Consider the following 15,798-nt stretch of genomic DNA (forward strand, 5'->3'; position numbering starts at 1 on the left):
TTCTATTATTAATATAGTCACTTATCCGTATAATTTCCTTTAGTTGTATAAGTCGTAAAAGGAACAGTTGTTTTTTTATGTACGCTAAATTATTTTTAACGTCGTCCTGCCGTCATTCTGTTTCATTTCCGCTTCTCGATACAAGAACTCAATTCTATTTCTTTTTTACAACAAAACTATTTTTGTAATTAACTTAAAACACACACAAAAACAATAATAACAAACACTTTTAGGTTATGTAATAATATTTATAAATTAATTGAAAAGAATAAAAACCGTTCAACTAAAGAAAAATATAACGAAAAAAAACGCTCCCAATATATAAACACCATATGCTGGCTTTTCTCTTGGGCGCAAATAGAAACATTTGACTTTGATTTGTTTTTTGTTTGTTTTTTATTATATTTATTTTGTTGCTCCATAAAATTTAAACGTTCAAATATGGTTTTTATGTACACAAGAACTTAATTTTAGCTACATGTATATATATATATATATAATTTTATTTACTTTACTTTTTTTTTCGTTTTGTTTTCTTCTTTAACTTTGAAAATATTTGATCATAAAATGTCAACACTACGAAGTAGTTTTTTTTGTTTTGTTTCTTTGCTTGTGATTAATTTAATTTGTTTAATTAACAACTAATTGTATTTTTTTTTTTCGTTTGCAATGGCTTTTCTATGCTTTGACTAAAAAACATTTTTGAATGTTCATCGATGTGTGTTTCTTGGAGTTTTGGTTGTGCTTTTTTTCTTAAAATTTCGTTTCGTTTGGTTTTTGTTTATTTTTTGGGCCCTTTTGAAACCTGAACTGGTTGTTACACATAAAACTGATGGAATTTTTACAAATCTCATTAATATAGTAGTTTGCATTTTTTTTTTCGTGAAACTAAATTAAGGCACTTAAATCGAAATGAACTCGAAAATCAATAATTGCATTAATTGTTAGAAATTAGAATTTGGACAAGTACAAAAAAAAGTGCACGGTGGTTATTTTATAGAGTGTAAGCTTTAAGTGCTTCGCTTTGGTATGCCGATCGATCTAAACTTACCTTAGTAATGTTCTAATCTCTTGTATATAATTAACTAAAACGTAAATACCCTATAAAAAGTGTACTCGCATTAAAGTCATCCTTTTCAATGGCACATCTTTTACTAATTATAACTTGGGCCTAGGCTAGAAAAAAACCGACAACTTAAGGTTTGCAAAACGAATTTATGAATACCCTAACACACGAGTAGAAGTAAAGGGTAGGAAGAGTATCAACGAAATGCATTGCTCTACGGTGTATGTACAGTGGGACAAAGTTGTCAACAGGCGCGCACAATTGTTCGTTTTAAAACATTCAACTACTTAAGTTTAGTTATATTTTACAATTTGGCCTGTTTTGGTTTTTTAAAATGAATTTTGCACGCAATCAACGCCAGCAATGCCCGCAATAAATACTCTACATCTGTGGCGGGCATTGCCGTATTTTGACCGAAAAAGGCACACACAGAGAGAATTTTAAATGACAAACGACTAGGACACAGCTACATATACATATATCTAACGACTATATAACTATGCATGTGTGTGTGTGTGTGTGTGTGTGGCTTTGACTAGTAGCCATTGCAGCGTATTTCGCCGTAGCGCGTTCTGCTCGCACTGTAGGCCGCATAGCCGTAACGCTCATACGCCGCGTAGTCCGGATACGGATACAGCTGGCCACGCATACGACCACGCGACATCTGCAGCTGGCTCGGGTAGCCGTAGCCTTGTTGCTCCTCGTACGGCCAGTAGTGTTGCATGCCACCCGCCGCATTTGTGGCATCATAGTAATAGGCACCATGGCCGCCGCTGCCGCTGCCGCTGCCGTTTGTGGCATACTCCTCGGCCAGCCGCTCGACGAGACTCTCGGGCGTTTGCAGAAACCGCTCGGAGAAGCGGCCTATTTCGGTGGAGCCAAACGCCTGCTGGAAGCCAGGCAAAGGCTTGATGTCCTGCAAGTAAGAAATAATTGATTCGTTCATAATTTATGGTAATGCTCTGTTTTGGGCTGAATTTAAGTAATGAGAGTTCTGAAATTGAGCTGCGCTGCGCTTCGAACCAGCCTCCCGCCCTTAGGCGTGGCTTGTAAACATGACCAGGCCTTAGTTCAAAACTTGGTTTTTCATAAATATATATTTAAGTTTTAAGTCAAACAAATCAATTTTAAAATTTGCAACTGCCCGCTGTGCTGAAAATATTGCAAGACATATATATTTTCATAAGCAAAATGCGGGCTAAAATTTAGCTTTTTTTCTTTTTGCAAATTTCGAAACTTCATCAATTGCTAGAAAAGCTGAATGAAATAATGCACAATACAATTTGAAAACGCTTTTTACATAAATATTTAAATTATTTCATAAACAGCTTAAAGAAAGTTGCAATAATATAAAAAAAGCTAGATGGAAGAAACTAGCGAAAATAAATTCAAACATCTTTTATTTTTTATGTTAACCCATAAATCATTCACAAAATAATGTCAATGCGCTTCCAATATTAAATAAAAATAAATAATTATTAATTTCTTTAAATATTAAAGTCGCGGCTTTTTAACATCTTCAATAGTTATGAAGTTAATTGTGAGGATATTAATAATAATAACAATAATAATAATGTTAATAAACATAAAAATTTATTAGAAAAAAGTGCTCAAATTAATATATTCAAAGGACAGATCAATTGATAAGCTAAAAAACATATATTTAAAAAACATTCTTTATATTTTATGCAAATTCAAGCGTCGAAAACCTAGGAAATTGGCTCTGCTGCTGTAAAGGGGGTGGCGTCGGGCAGGGAGGGGGGGATAACATTTTAAAACTGGAATTTCACTTGACAGTTTGAGCTTTTGTGTTATTTGTTCACATATTATATTTGCTTGTGTATGTGTGTGTGTGTGAGTGTGTGCGTCTTACCCTTATTTGCTCCCGCACCGTGGATTCCGTTGCTTCCACATTCTCAGTTTCCGTTTCCCTTTTGCTCGCTTTGCGTTTTGATTTCTTGCTCGGAATGAGATCGCATTCGATGATGCGATTGTTGTTGTTGTTGTTCTGGTTGTTGTTGTTGTGGTTGCTGCTGCTGCGATTTTTGTGCGTCGCATTTCGTTTGCTGCTGACTGGCTGCTGCTGCTGTTGCTGCTGCTGCTGCTGCTGCTGCAGCAGTGGCGCCAGCGCAGGTGGCACAGTGCTTGCTGACAGTCCGTAGCCCACAGGCGAGTTCTGCGGCGCGGGCGGTGTGCGCGGGCGACGCAACGTTGGACTCCAGCTGTGAGTTGTTGCTGCTGCTGCTGTTGCTGTTACCGCCTGCTGCTGCTGCTGTTGGTGTTGGTGTTGCTGCAAGTGCAACAAGAACAATAAAATCGATTTAGTTTTTTAGCTGCAACGCTGCTCGACGGGGCAAAAAAGTTGTTACGCTCAAGTGGCGGCCACTTGAAACTTGCCAGCGCAGGTGGCCCGGCTGTGCTGAAGCCCTAGCCAGCAGGCGCGTGCTTGCTGCTCATGTTGTCAAGCGGCGGCAGCAGCAGCAACCCCATAAGGGGGCTAACAACTTCTCCCAAAACCTCCCTGCCACTCTCACACACACACACACACACACGCCCACCCACACAGTCGCATTGAAGTTCAGCGCAGCCCACAAAAATCAATAGGCGCCCGTTTGCGGCTGCTGCTGCTGCTGCTGCTGTTACAGACGAGGCACCCTGTAAACAGGCTTCCGACAAAAGAGCGCGCTCTGTTAATGCGCACTCTCTTTTGCGCTCTCCCACTCTCACGCTCTGCTATTGAGGCTGCTGCTGCTGCTGCCTAGAAAGCCGGTCGATGGAGCTAAACGCATTTCGCTTTGGGTCTTCTCTTTACAGTCGGCTGCGACTGCGGCTGCGACTGCTGCTGCGACTGCTGCTGCGGCTGCTGCTGTAACGGGACATCTCTATTGTCTGTGCTCGTTTGTCATTATCAGCCCGTCTTTTTCTTTCTTATTTTTTTGGTTTGGTTTTCGGCTGCTTTGCCCTAATTTGTCTGCGTTGCCCAAACGAGCTGCTGTCACCTGTCTGCCGTTTAATTAGACAGCACCCCGCTGTCTCCTTGCGCCCCCCTGCTTGCTGCAGTTTTAATTTGCAATTTTGCGCCAATCTTGGCATAACTTACCCCAGCTGCATCCTCGTTGATTTGATTAGTTGCTGGCTGCTGCTCGGCAATATCCTGTGGCGTTGTTGTCGCCTGCTTGTTGGGCTTCGTCAAATTGATTTCCGCACGCCTCACAACTTCCGGCTGCTCGGCGCTCGCCGCCTTATCAATGTCATTCACAATAGGCGTTGCTGTTCGCGGCGACGCTGACATCGACATCGACGTCGACGTCGCTGCCGTCGCGCTTATGTCATCTGGAAAATTAGCAAGCAAAAAGGCGCCCAGGCAGGCAACGTGTGTTAAAAGAAAATCAATAAAGATTGCTTCTTTCTTTGTTTTTTTTTTTTCATTTTTAGTTGTATATTATTTGTCAGGCCAGGCGTCTGTAATTATTTTGTCATGCGTGTTGGCGGCCATCAAGGGTTAAAAAGACAAAGGTTCGGGAACAGGTTGACCAACGCGAGAGAGACGCGATTTTTTTTTCTTTTTTTATTAGTTTTTTTTTTGCACGCGCTTATCAAATTGTGATATCGTTCTTCGCTTCGGGGGTAGCTAAGAGAGAGCGTCGACAAGCCAAAGAGCGAGAGAGAGAGAGAGAGCGGCACATCAACATGCACTTGTTGAACGTATCAAGCACACACACTCACACACACGCGCGCGTGCATGTTTATCGGAGTATACAAAATGATAGCATGCTTTTCAGCGCATGCGACTGAGCCTGCAATGTTTACGTATTTTTGTTGTGGCCTGCGATATTCGCTTCGAGCTGTTGTTATTGTAATGCCATTCGCGTCAAACAAATCAATTATAATCAATTTAAAGGCCGATGGTGGTCAGTGTATATGTGAGGGCAAATGAAGAGAATATTGTATTAAATATGATAAATTCAATATTTGTTAGTTTGGAATTCACAATTACAAATTAAAATTGAATTAAATTTAAAAAATTATTGAATGTGTCTTTATAAAACTAAAGAATATTTATAAATTGATTAAAATTTAAGGGAAATTAAACGCGTTTTAGACCGCAAATTGCAATCTTTGCATTTAAATACTAGCTTTAACTTTCTTGGGCTTGATTTGAGTACTCCTAAAAAAGATGTCTCATATTGAATACTATATTTATGCCAGCAATAGTTGAAGAGTTCGTTTTATGGCAAATCCTTGTTGACTGTTTGTTTTTGCATGCCTCTGTTGATTCGTCATAACGGACATTGATTTTTGCGTCAATGCTGGATACCTCTACCGCCAGCAAATATTGCAAGACCGGAACCGGGCTGCTCCCGGGGTGTCTCCTGTGCGTCGTGCTGTATGTGTTGGGCAAACAGCAGCTACAATAACCCACCACAGAGCGTTGTAAAGTTCATTTACATGCTCGGCTGTGATGACATTTCACGCACACATGCTCAACTTAAACACCCTCGCAACAGCTTAAGTATACGCGTGTGTGTGTGTGTGTTCAAGTTGAGCGCCCATTGATAAGGACGGCATTGCCCACAAGTCTCGTTTACATTAGGAAATATTTAGAAAAGCTGTCAAATGTTGGGGTCGGGATCGGGCCTCTGTGTGCCAGTCTGTGTGTTTGTGGAAGCCACACACTTTACACCTTCCGTATCCAGTGCTGCGCTGTGTGGGTGTTCATTCTCTCTCTGTGTGAGTGTGTGTGTGTGTGTGTGTGTGTGTTCGCTTGTGCCTGACGCGACATCAGAAAAGTTAACTTATTGATTTGCACACACGCCCCTGCCAAAAAGTCAAATCAAAAGCAACTCATCAAGAGGCACAGCCCGAGCTTCGTCTCAGCCCAGTCAAGCGGTCGCCCACCCTTTGCGTGCCTAAATAGACAGCTAATTTTGAAGTCCTTTAAAGCGACATGACGTAGGCTCGTCACAGCTACCTCCAAGCCAACCGCGCCGGGTGGCACAGCTTGTGCTAAGTCGGGCCGACAGGAAGCGGAAGCATTTCAGCAGTTAACCAAACGCTGATTGGTTGAGTGTTTGCAAAATGTCGACTCCACGAGGCGGCTGAGACTGACCGTTTGTCGTGTCAAATGGCTGCAAATGCCTGACGGACAGTTGCCTGTCAGTGCTTGGCGCTGACGAAGCTGGCGAGGCTGACGGCCGCGTTGATGGCGGCTCGAATGGTGGCTCTTTGCATTCATTTGCATGCAAAATCAAGCATACGCAGTGGGGTACACGCAAAAAAAAAATAACACCGCCTGCTGCTACAGTGGAATATTTGATAGTGTTGACGTTTATAATTGAATAAAAAATGTGCTGTACAAATTTTATTTACTCAATTAATTTTGATGTATGGAATGTCATATACTGGCCTGGTTGTGGAATCTCTATCGGAACTTGGTCTTACTGAGAGTAAGCGTACATTATTACATTCTGCTATATTCTATGTTTAATGTTACTGCTAAATAATTTACATGCATCTGAAAGCTCTCTTTGAACTCGATCCGGCTATGTGAGTATCAGCAGTAACATTTTTGCATTTGTTTATGTTAACTGACAACTGCTGCCAAACATTACTGTTAAAATGCGTCTGTAGTTTTAATAGGCTTACTTTACAGTGCATGTTACAGCCCTCTCTCTCTCTCTCTTTCACTCTCTCTCTCTCTCTTTCTCTCTCTCTCTCTCTCTCTCTCTCTCTCTCTCTCTCTCTCTAAACTGAATACTAGCAATAACCGTCCTATATTTACTGCTATTAATTGCAACATTACATTTTATTTTACAATGTTGACTGAAACTTAACAGAAAATGTTAAAGCTCTCTCAAAACCTGATCTTGTTATGTAGTCTTCAATTATTTTGTAAATGTATTAAGCCGTTATGCTGTTAACATGCATCTGTAAACTGAATTGGGCTCCTTATGTTAACCTTCCAGTTAATGTTAAAGCTCACTGTAAACTGGATCTTGTCAGCGTTAACATTCGCCTATAGTTATTTACTCTGTTAACAATAGTTTATTTTAACTGGTTTCCACGGTGCCAAGGTCCGTTGCCCACTTTACAGCTGCTGTCGCTTCGTTAGCAAAGCCAGCGGCGGGGGGAATTAATACTTGTTACATAATCTAGTCTGACATATGTTTGCATAAATTTACAATGATTGCCCCGCCCACCGGTAGCGCCCTTTGCATAATTGTAAATTAAATGGAGCGTAAGGCAACTGACAACTTACCGGGCATTATGGGGGGCGTGGCAACAGCCGTTGCCTTGTGCTCCTCCTGCTGTTGCTGCTGCTGCTGCTGTTGCTGCTGCTGCTGCTGCTGTTGTTGTTGCTCCTCCTCGTAGTCCCTGCCATCGGCGGAACAGTGATACGAGACACAGGACGCTGACTCCACAGACATATTAACGGGATACTCGCCACTGTAGACGGGCGTGCTCTGGCTGCTGTCGCTGCGGGCGCGTGTGCTGCAATTGCTGATGCCGCTGTCCGTGCCGGTGGCACTGATCATTGGCGGCGATGTGGTCAGCCGCTGCGAAGGCGATGTGGCCTCCGCTTCGTGCTCCAGCTTGATCTGTTGCTCTGGCAGCGTCTCCTCCAGCTTTGGCTGCGCTGCCGCCGCCAGTTGCTGCTGATGCTGCTCCGTATAGCTGCGCAAGGGTTCCAGATAATTGGGTGGCAGCACTGTGCGATTGGGCGCCGGCGTTGTGGAGCGTCCGGGCGGTGTATAGTGTGTGGGCGTGGCTGGCTGATAGGCAGCAAAGCCACGTGCCTGTCCATAGCCGGAAGCACTGTAGAGCGCAGGCGCGGGCTGCTCATAGCCACCGCTGCTGCTCGGCTGCTGTGGCTGATAGGCGTGTTGCATGTGCGGATGTGGGCGTGGCGGATAGTGTAGCACACTGGAGGGTATCAGCTGCTGGCCAGCGGCCGTGAACATGCCCGCATGCTGATGATGCGACGGCGGCTGACTATAATGCGGCGAGGCATACGGCGCATACCGATAATAGCTGGGCATATAGGAGCCAGCGCCGGGACTGCCATAGCCATAGCCATAGGGATTATAGGCGCCGCCATAGCCACTGCGATAGCCGGGCGGTGCATAGTGCGACATGGCTGCCTGAGCCTGAGCCTGGGCCTGGGCCTGCTCGTAGTAGCTGGCGGCGTATCTGTCTGACATGCTTGAGGAAGGGATACAATCTAGTGGCCACTTTCGTGCAGCAACAATAATAACAATGGCAAAGTTGGCTGCCCCGTCCCGTTTGTTGCTGTTGTTGTTGTTGTTGTTGTGGAGGCCATATTGCGTTGCCTTCGCTGTGTGGTCAATGGCGAGGATATCCTCTTACATGTGTCTATTATTGATTTTCTTGTGCTTTGCCTTACGTTTCTTTTTTTTCTTACGATTTCTTCTAGCAAATCCCTTTCAGCTCGAGAAGGGTGCGTGTGTCCTTTGTCCTTTTATTTATGTTGCCTGCAAGTGGACAAAGTCAAATGTAAATTATGTGAGCAGAAACTGTGCCCAGGTATTTGACTGGGCTGCACTTAAGCTCTGACTATTTAATAGTTGGTTGTGGGCCAGCCTAGCAGCTGGATAGCTTGATAATGCGTTAATTTGCACACATTTTGTGTTTCTCTATGCAATTTAATTAATGTTGAACAATAATATTTAATGTCTGAGACACTAAAGCCGCAGGACATGACGCCCAAGGACATACAGCAGCAGACGCTGCTCGAATTAACATCCGAGAAGCTGCTCCGGCATCGCATTAAGTTGTGAATGGCCATCAAGTAGATACAAATTGCATTTTAAGTGCAAGCCCCTCAAAGTATGCTCTGCAATTTTAAGCGACTATTTTGCCTGGGCTGAGCTCCTGACAGCTGCCAGTCACTATTCAGCTTTGTCAAGCAGATAAAGTGACTGGCATCTTTTGCCGGGCAGACGCTGTTAACTGTTAAGTTAACAGCATGTTAAAGGCGTGCGGGTCTGTTAAAGCGGGTTTTTGTAAGGTTTTGCTTCTAGGGTTAGCTCTTACATGCAACTACTGATATTTCTTCTATTATGTATAAGATCTTTTGTATTCTAAGGGTTAGTCATATAAATAGAGCTAGAGATAGGTTAAAATAGTGGAATATTGCATATTTAAAAGCAGATTAAGAAGAAGAGCTACGAGAAGTAATTGCTGTAGCCACAGATATGCTATGTGCGTTGGAACTTTACGGCTGTTAAATAAGATGCGCATGGTGAGTCCACAAATTCAAAGTAACATCTTTTTTACTGCCCTCCTATGCGATTCTCAGGAATTCAAGTAAGTCTTACAAGTGTGCATGCTAATCATGCACATCGATCTAACTAAACTTATCGCTCGATCTAGCTCAATCTTAGTGAAATTACTCCTCTTTCTCCCTCTCGCATTCTCTATCTTTATCTCTTTCTCTTCCTATCTGTCTTTTTTATTTAATTTTTTTTCTCTTTCTAAGCCAGCTCTTTAACTAATTTTGTATTTCTCTTTTGCTTTCAGTGATGCGAATATGAGGAGATGCGAATTTCAGGTAAGTACATAATGACATATCAATTCATGTGCGAATAAGAATATATATAAAGACAGACTATCTCCTAGTGAAATATATTTTAAATAGAGTATTCAGAAATAGACCTTATCTGTGTGTCTATTCTCGTTCCTGTGCAGCTCTGACTGTTGCACTTTCCAGTTGAGTACATTTAAGCCAAATGCCTTGCTGTGCTCAACAAGATCAATAAACCGGGTAATAATACTGTTGATTAAGCACGATACAAATATTTAACTAAAATTCTCTCGAAGCATTTCGAGGTATTTGGAAATTTGAGGTGCATAAATGCAATTCCTGTGTTATGCATAAATGTGGTTGCATTGGGGCAATGTGTGCCTGCCATCGAAGATTGTTGATGGATGCAGTATAATGTATGCTGGGCAACGAAAACAACAACAAGCCACTCAACTGTGCGAGTGTGTGTGTGTGTGTGTGTGTGTGTGTGTGTGTGCATGTGTGCGTGTGTGCATTAAGATGAATGCACGAGAACCACAAGCAATTTGGCCGCACGCAAACCGTTAATGAGCCACGAAAGTGCATGCATGCATAGAACGAGAGAGCGACAGAGAGAGAGAGAGAGAGAGGGAGAGACTGACTAAGAGAGGGAGAGAGGAAAGAAGGAAAATGGAATATGAAGCGGCTGTCAGGAGCAGCAGCCGTAACCAGGCAGCAAATTCGTATGTATGTGTGCGTGGGAGCTGGCGATTGACGTGTGCCATTTATTGATTAATTAGAGTGTGTGTGTGTGTGTGTTTTTTTTATTTTGCAAAACTCAACCTCAACATTTTCGAAGGCGATTGATGAATTGGGTGCGACCGCTGCAATGGCAGGCAAGTTTATTGATTCGGCTCTTCTAATATCTTTTTTCTCGCGAATGTTGACTTTGAAGATGCCCTGCTGCTGGCCGCAAAACAAATTAGCAAAACAGTGAGAGCAGCATGTTGATAAGCAGGGTCAGGGGGCGCGGGATAACAGAGCAGCAACTCTATTAGCAGCCACGCGCTGGATAACATAATCAATGTAAACACGCGCTGCGAACTGTGAGCAGCGCAAGAGAGCGCCTGACCGGCAGAGAGCGCTGGCGAGAGAGCTTTTTAGGCAATTGAAACGGGTTATGTTAAGTGCGTGTGCAAGGCACAAACTGTAAACTGTAAATGAAATGAGCCTCGAAAATGTGTGAACGACTGCAATGGGGACTAAGGGCTAATACTCTCTCTCTCCCTCTCTCTCTCTCTCTTACGCTTGTGCGTTGCAAGTGAACAGCAGGAAACGGAAGCTGTGTGGCATGAGATGCTGCCTGCCTCTGTCTGTTTCTGAGTGTGTGTGTGTGTGTGCGCGTGTGGGTGTGTGTAACGTACTGTTTTGGGACAGCAACAGCCGCCCAGTTCCAGCGCATATAAATCAATAAAAACACACAGCAGCCACGCCGAATCGAGTCGAGTCGAGCTGACTGCTGGCTGCTGGCTTCTGCTCAGCGCAGCTTCATTAATGCTTGGCTATGCTCTCGACATTTTAACAGTTTTGTTGCCCAGCACTGATGCTAGTGTACACATACAAGTACAAGAAGTTACACACAAGCAGAGTAATTGTTACGTTGACGTCCTTTCTCGTACGTCAGAATATGCGAGCACCCTGGCGCACTTGAGCTTGCAAATATTGACAGTGCCTGAATGTATGCTGCAGTTTTTTCTTTTCTTTCAAAATGCAATTTTAATTGAGAGCTGCGTGCATGTGCTGTTATTATTGTTGTTGTGTTTTGACGTTATTCTTATTGATGCTATTCAATAATTGGGGCAAGTGCACGAAAGAGTGCAAGCTTTGAGTGTGCGAAAAACATAATGAGAAAGGGATTGACATTATTGTCTATGCGATTTGGGGCACCTAAATAAAGTAGAGCTGCTTTTTATATGCACAATTAAACCTATTTTGAATAAGGAAATATTAACTAAATTATAATTTAAAATTAATACTTACCAAAAATCACTTAGAAGTTAGCTTTCCACATATACACATAAATTGTTTATTGCAATTTTCGAATTTATTGTATTTAACAAACTTGCGTTTTTAATTATTCGCTTTCAATTGTAAGTTTTTCAATTCAAAATACCGTTATATTTGAAGTGTTGCGCATGAATTCAAAACACTTTTATTGTGAATACGCTCTACTCACTCTCTTCGCACTCTCACGCAAAATTCGAAGAGCGGCAACGCGGCAAACGATCAGAACTGCAAACACTCGTAGTCGCACTCGCACACATTCGCATTCACATTTACATTCACATTCACATACACATGGGCATTGCCAAGTGGCGTTGCCGACTGTTTAACCCTTGAATGTGATTGCGTTACGTATACGCTGCGTGTACGAACCGCGCCAAAGTCCAACGTAGACTGAAACGCGATACGGCTGGCGCGCTACCATTTATACACTGGCAGCCTCAGCGGTGTTGCTGTCGTACCCCCGAAAAATAATGAAGAAAAGCTGGCAAAAGACGGCGGCGAAAAAGCAGCGAAACAACAACAAAAAGGGGGGAGCAAGAATGAAAAAAAAACGGCACATTGGCTGTGCTGCACTGGGAACCCAGCGCAAACTGTGTGACCCGATTTGATGGGCAACCTGCCCACATACGCGCTGCTTACGGGGCGAGCGAGCTTTCGTTGGGTTCGCGCGTCTGAGGGAGGGAGGGAGGGAGAGAGAGAGAGCGAGCGAGCGCGCATTTGGCAATTGCAATGGGACGAAACTCGCTCGCAAATGTCATTTGTAAATTCACTTACTTTGCTTACGAATTAGAGCACAAAACAGAAACCGAACAAAAACAGAGCGTGCCAAAACAAGAACTAGAGAACATATCGCAAAATGCGCATGAGAAGGTGTCGGAAGAGAGCGAGTGCGCAGCCAAGCAGCAAATGCCTGCCTAGGGGTTTCCCTGGTTCAGTGCTAGTCATCTTATCAATGGGTATGTATGTGCCTGGTTTATTGATGTGTCCGGATAACACATTCCATAAAGTATAGCACATATCAAGGGGCAGATTACACTGAACGACACCTGCAATTTTGCCAAGTGACACTTGACCTATGACATTCGCCCTCTGGCCCAAAATGATACATCATTATATCTAATTGCCGGAAAAATAAACACACACATATATAGGCTCCCACACACACACACACACGCGAATACAAAAACATCACAGTCAATACGCGCCATTATTATTGATTAAATCTGGGAGAGAGCTTAAGTGTGCGCAATTCTCTCGCTCTTACTCTCTCTCTCTCTCTCTCTCTCTCTCTCTCTCTCTCTCGCCGCAGATGCACGTGTTGTGTGTTTTGCGGTTTTTACAGTCAACACGAAAGCCTCCAAAATATTGTGGGCGACGATGCGTCGGTAAAGAAGAAGAACAAGAAAAGAAGAAAAAAACGTAAACAAAACGTGCGCACGCAATGCTATTACACAGTGGGGTAGGGTGCAGCATAGATGGATGGTGAAATACCCAGTTAGCAATATAGTCAAGGGTGTTTTTGTTATTGATTCAGCAGACGGCATACAGGGTGTGAGATACCAACAATAACTTCCAGAGGCAGGATGCGAAAATAAGTCCCAAATCCCAAATTATTAAAAAAAATGGAATATTTACATTAAAAAAAAAAAATATATATATATAGTACATTTATAAAAAAAAAAATATATATATATATAGTACATTTATAAAAAAAATAAATATATATATATTTAAAAAAAAATTAATATATGTATATTTATAAAAAATAAAAATACATATAAATATAAATTAACAAAAAAAAAAAATATATATATATATATTTATAAAAGAAAAGAAACATATAAATCAGCGTTTATAAGCAACATTTATATGCATGTATTATTCCTTCATATTAGTTATATTTCTTATCTAAATTGATAATAACATCCAACACAATGTAACATTATTCATTATTTGGAGCAATTTGGTGTCACCTGCAGGCTTACCTGCACGCGCACTCTCCTTGTCAGCAGCCTTAACAGTCTTTAAATACAGCCAGCAGAGTGAACAAAAAAAACGTAAAACAATAAATGGGCTTCTGCATAACAAAATCAACTTCTAGCCGAACCAATGGGCACCCATGCAGTCACGCGTCCATTCCGTTTGACAGACCCAGCACCATTCGAAGCCGCAGCCGGCACGTGTGCAGACCATGTGCATGCAGCCACCTGGAAGCAAGTTCAGGTGAGAGGTTTATAAAAAGTCTGTGTGTTGTATAAGATGCTGTGCGGCTCACCGTCTCGCTCCGTGGGCGTGCGACATTTGGGGCAGGGTTTGGTGCTCACTTTGATTGTCACATTGCTGGCCTCTTCCCAGCGAGCCTCCGCCGCGCGCTGTCACGAGATGCAAAGTTGCGATTAAATTTAGCTGCGGGCGGTGCAACTTATGATACTTACATTTGGATCGACGGTGTATTCACAGGAATCGGGTGCGCTGCCGGTGGCGCCCTCGGGCAGACATTCGCCAATGTGATAGCCCTGCAGGCAGTTGCGACAGAACACATAGCCGCAGCCGTTCTGGCAGGTCACCTTGCGACAATCGGGCTCCACGAGCAAGCCCATGCCACAGCCCGGCTGTGGACAGAGCACACCGCCCGCCTGCAGAACAAACTCCTCGGTGGCGAAGCGCTGGTAACGCTCGTACTCCTCGCGTGAGAGCAGCTTGAAGTGATGGATCTCCTCGATGAAGGAATGCTCACAGCCTGCCGGACAGGGCAGTGTGTAGCCAAAGTCCGGATGCGGCATAAACTGGCGCTCGCTGAGACGCGAACGACAATAGTCGCGAAAGCAATCGATGCAGGTGACGTGCTGCGAGGCGCAGGGAAAGACCAGAACCGTGTCGCTACAAAGAGATAGAGCGTAAAAATAGGCAGCCAGGCGTTGCTGATGCGCTCACCTGACCTCCGTGCAGGCCAAGCAAGGCACATCTTTGATATTGTTCTTGATTAAATTTAAGGGCGCCGCGAAGTCCTTTTCCCCGCCCGAGACATGCTCCGCACACTTGAAGTAGAACTCGGCAAAGGGCGGATCGCCCGCCTCGTTGTCCACACAGGCGATTTCGAGACTCTCGCAATGGCCACGTATGCGTCGCGACTTGAGCACATCATCCCAGCACTCGGGATCGCGATGGACCGTGAAGGCGCCGCCCTTGCACAGGGCACACCTCACACGCAGCTTGCCCTTGCACAGCTTGTTGCACTGCCCGCAGTGGACAAAGAAATGTGCCTTGGCGCGAGCACGTTCTGCGAAGGTGCCCGATAGATAAACAATGATACGAGAATCTCCACCAGTTGCTCACCCTCGTCGGTGATGTTTAGACGCTCCTCGCTCTCCAGCTGCAGGTCGAGCAGCGTTTCGTTTAGCGGCTTGGACGGCTCCTCCGGACTAGACTCTTCCTCCATCAGCGTGCTAGCCTTGCGCTCCCGCTCCCGCTGCACAGGCGGACGCAGACGGATGGCGTGCAGCACACTTTGCTGGCCAAGATCGCATTGCTAATGGAGCACAGAATCCATTATTGTGATGCAGGAGAATTCTTGTGGGTGCTTACCTCGATGGTGGTCGCATCGCTCAGCTCCTTGCCCGCAAATATGATCTTCACCTCCTCCGGCTGGAGTCCCAGCTGTGGCGCCACCAGCTCCTTAACGTTTTTGATATCCCACTGCGGCTCCAAGTTGACGGACAGTGTGCGACCCGTATTTGTTTTCACGTAAATGCTCAGCGTGTGCGTTAATTTGCCACCAATTTGTAGCAGCTCCAGCATTTTGCGTACAAAAGCAGCAATAAAATTGAAAATAAAACTCATTTAAAGCCGGAAGAGATAAAATAACATAATCTAAATTGTACTATCAATTTTGTAACAATCACGGGTACTTTTCGGTATCTTGTCACACGACCTGTGATTATATATGAACAGTAGCATATGCGAAGCCACAATTCGTGCCTCGTATTTTAACGTTATTTAAATTTAATATTAATGCAGCATTTATTTAAATAACTATCAGTTGCACTTGCTTTATAACTTGTGCTGTAACATTTACAGTCACTGTTATTCAAATGTAACAGTTAGCAGCTGTTTCACTGCTGTTGTCACATTGAAACACTTA

General features: G+C 43.7%; 2 protein-coding genes across 3 annotated transcripts; both read right to left on the reverse strand.

Annotated features, from left to right (window-relative positions):
- Window positions 1-540: 540 nt before the first annotated feature.
- On the reverse strand, window positions 541-8,452 carry LOC115768638 (dual specificity protein kinase splA). The gene is made up of 4 exons (XM_030713311.1): window positions 7,326-8,452; window positions 4,167-4,498; window positions 2,940-3,356; window positions 541-1,982 (listed from the first exon to the last, which is right to left on the reverse strand). Exons 1-4 carry the CDS (start codon window positions 8,266-8,268, stop codon window positions 1,602-1,604), a joined length of 2,073 nt encoding a protein of 690 aa, XP_030569171.1. The 5' UTR covers window positions 8,269-8,452; the 3' UTR covers window positions 541-1,601.
- A 5,067-nt stretch (window positions 8,453-13,519) lies between these two features.
- On the reverse strand, window positions 13,520-15,686 carry LOC115767476 (E3 ubiquitin-protein ligase parkin). 2 transcript variants are annotated; one of them, XM_030711783.1, is made up of 6 exons: window positions 15,243-15,675; window positions 14,994-15,186; window positions 14,592-14,937; window positions 14,093-14,537; window positions 13,933-14,029; window positions 13,520-13,864 (listed from the first exon to the last, which is right to left on the reverse strand). In XM_030711783.1, exons 1-6 carry the CDS (start codon window positions 15,495-15,497, stop codon window positions 13,755-13,757), a joined length of 1,446 nt encoding a protein of 481 aa, XP_030567643.1. In that variant the 5' UTR covers window positions 15,498-15,675; the 3' UTR covers window positions 13,520-13,754. The 2 variants fall into 2 exon arrangements, with proteins under 2 accessions (XP_030567643.1, XP_030567652.1); XM_030711792.1 differs by lacking the exons at window positions 13,520-13,864; window positions 13,933-14,029 and having other exon boundaries at window positions 14,317-14,537; window positions 14,597-14,937; window positions 15,243-15,686.
- Between the last annotated feature and the right edge of the window lie 112 nt (window positions 15,687-15,798).

This window comes from Drosophila novamexicana, unplaced genomic scaffold (genome assembly GCF_003285875.2).
Source record: "Drosophila novamexicana strain 15010-1031.04,08,12 unplaced genomic scaffold, DnovRS2.1 tig00000009-arrow-pilon, whole genome shotgun sequence".
Taxonomy (NCBI): Eukaryota; Metazoa; Arthropoda; class Insecta; order Diptera; family Drosophilidae; genus Drosophila; species Drosophila novamexicana.

Coding starts and splice junctions, on each gene's coding strand:
- LOC115768638 (XM_030713311.1), bottom strand. CDS start 8,268: ATGTCAGACAGATACGCCGCCAGCTACTACGAGCAGGCCCAGGCCCAG. Junction 4,499..7,325: donor CACGCCCCCCATAATGCCCG/GTAAGTTGTCAG, acceptor AATATACAACTA/AAAATGAAAAAAAAAAAACA. Junction 3,357..4,166: donor TCAACGAGGATGCAGCTGGG/GTAAGTTATGCC, acceptor TTGCACTTGCAG/CAACACCAACACCAACAGCA.
- LOC115767476 (XM_030711783.1), bottom strand. CDS start 15,497: ATGAGTTTTATTTTCAATTTTATTGCTGCTTTTGTACGCAAAATGCTG. Junction 14,538..14,591: donor TTGGCCTGCACGGAGGTCAG/GTGAGCGCATCA, acceptor ATCTCTTTGTAG/CGACACGGTTCTGGTCTTTC. Junction 14,030..14,092: donor AATACACCGTCGATCCAAAT/GTAAGTATCATA, acceptor ATCTCGTGACAG/CGCGCGGCGGAGGCTCGCTG.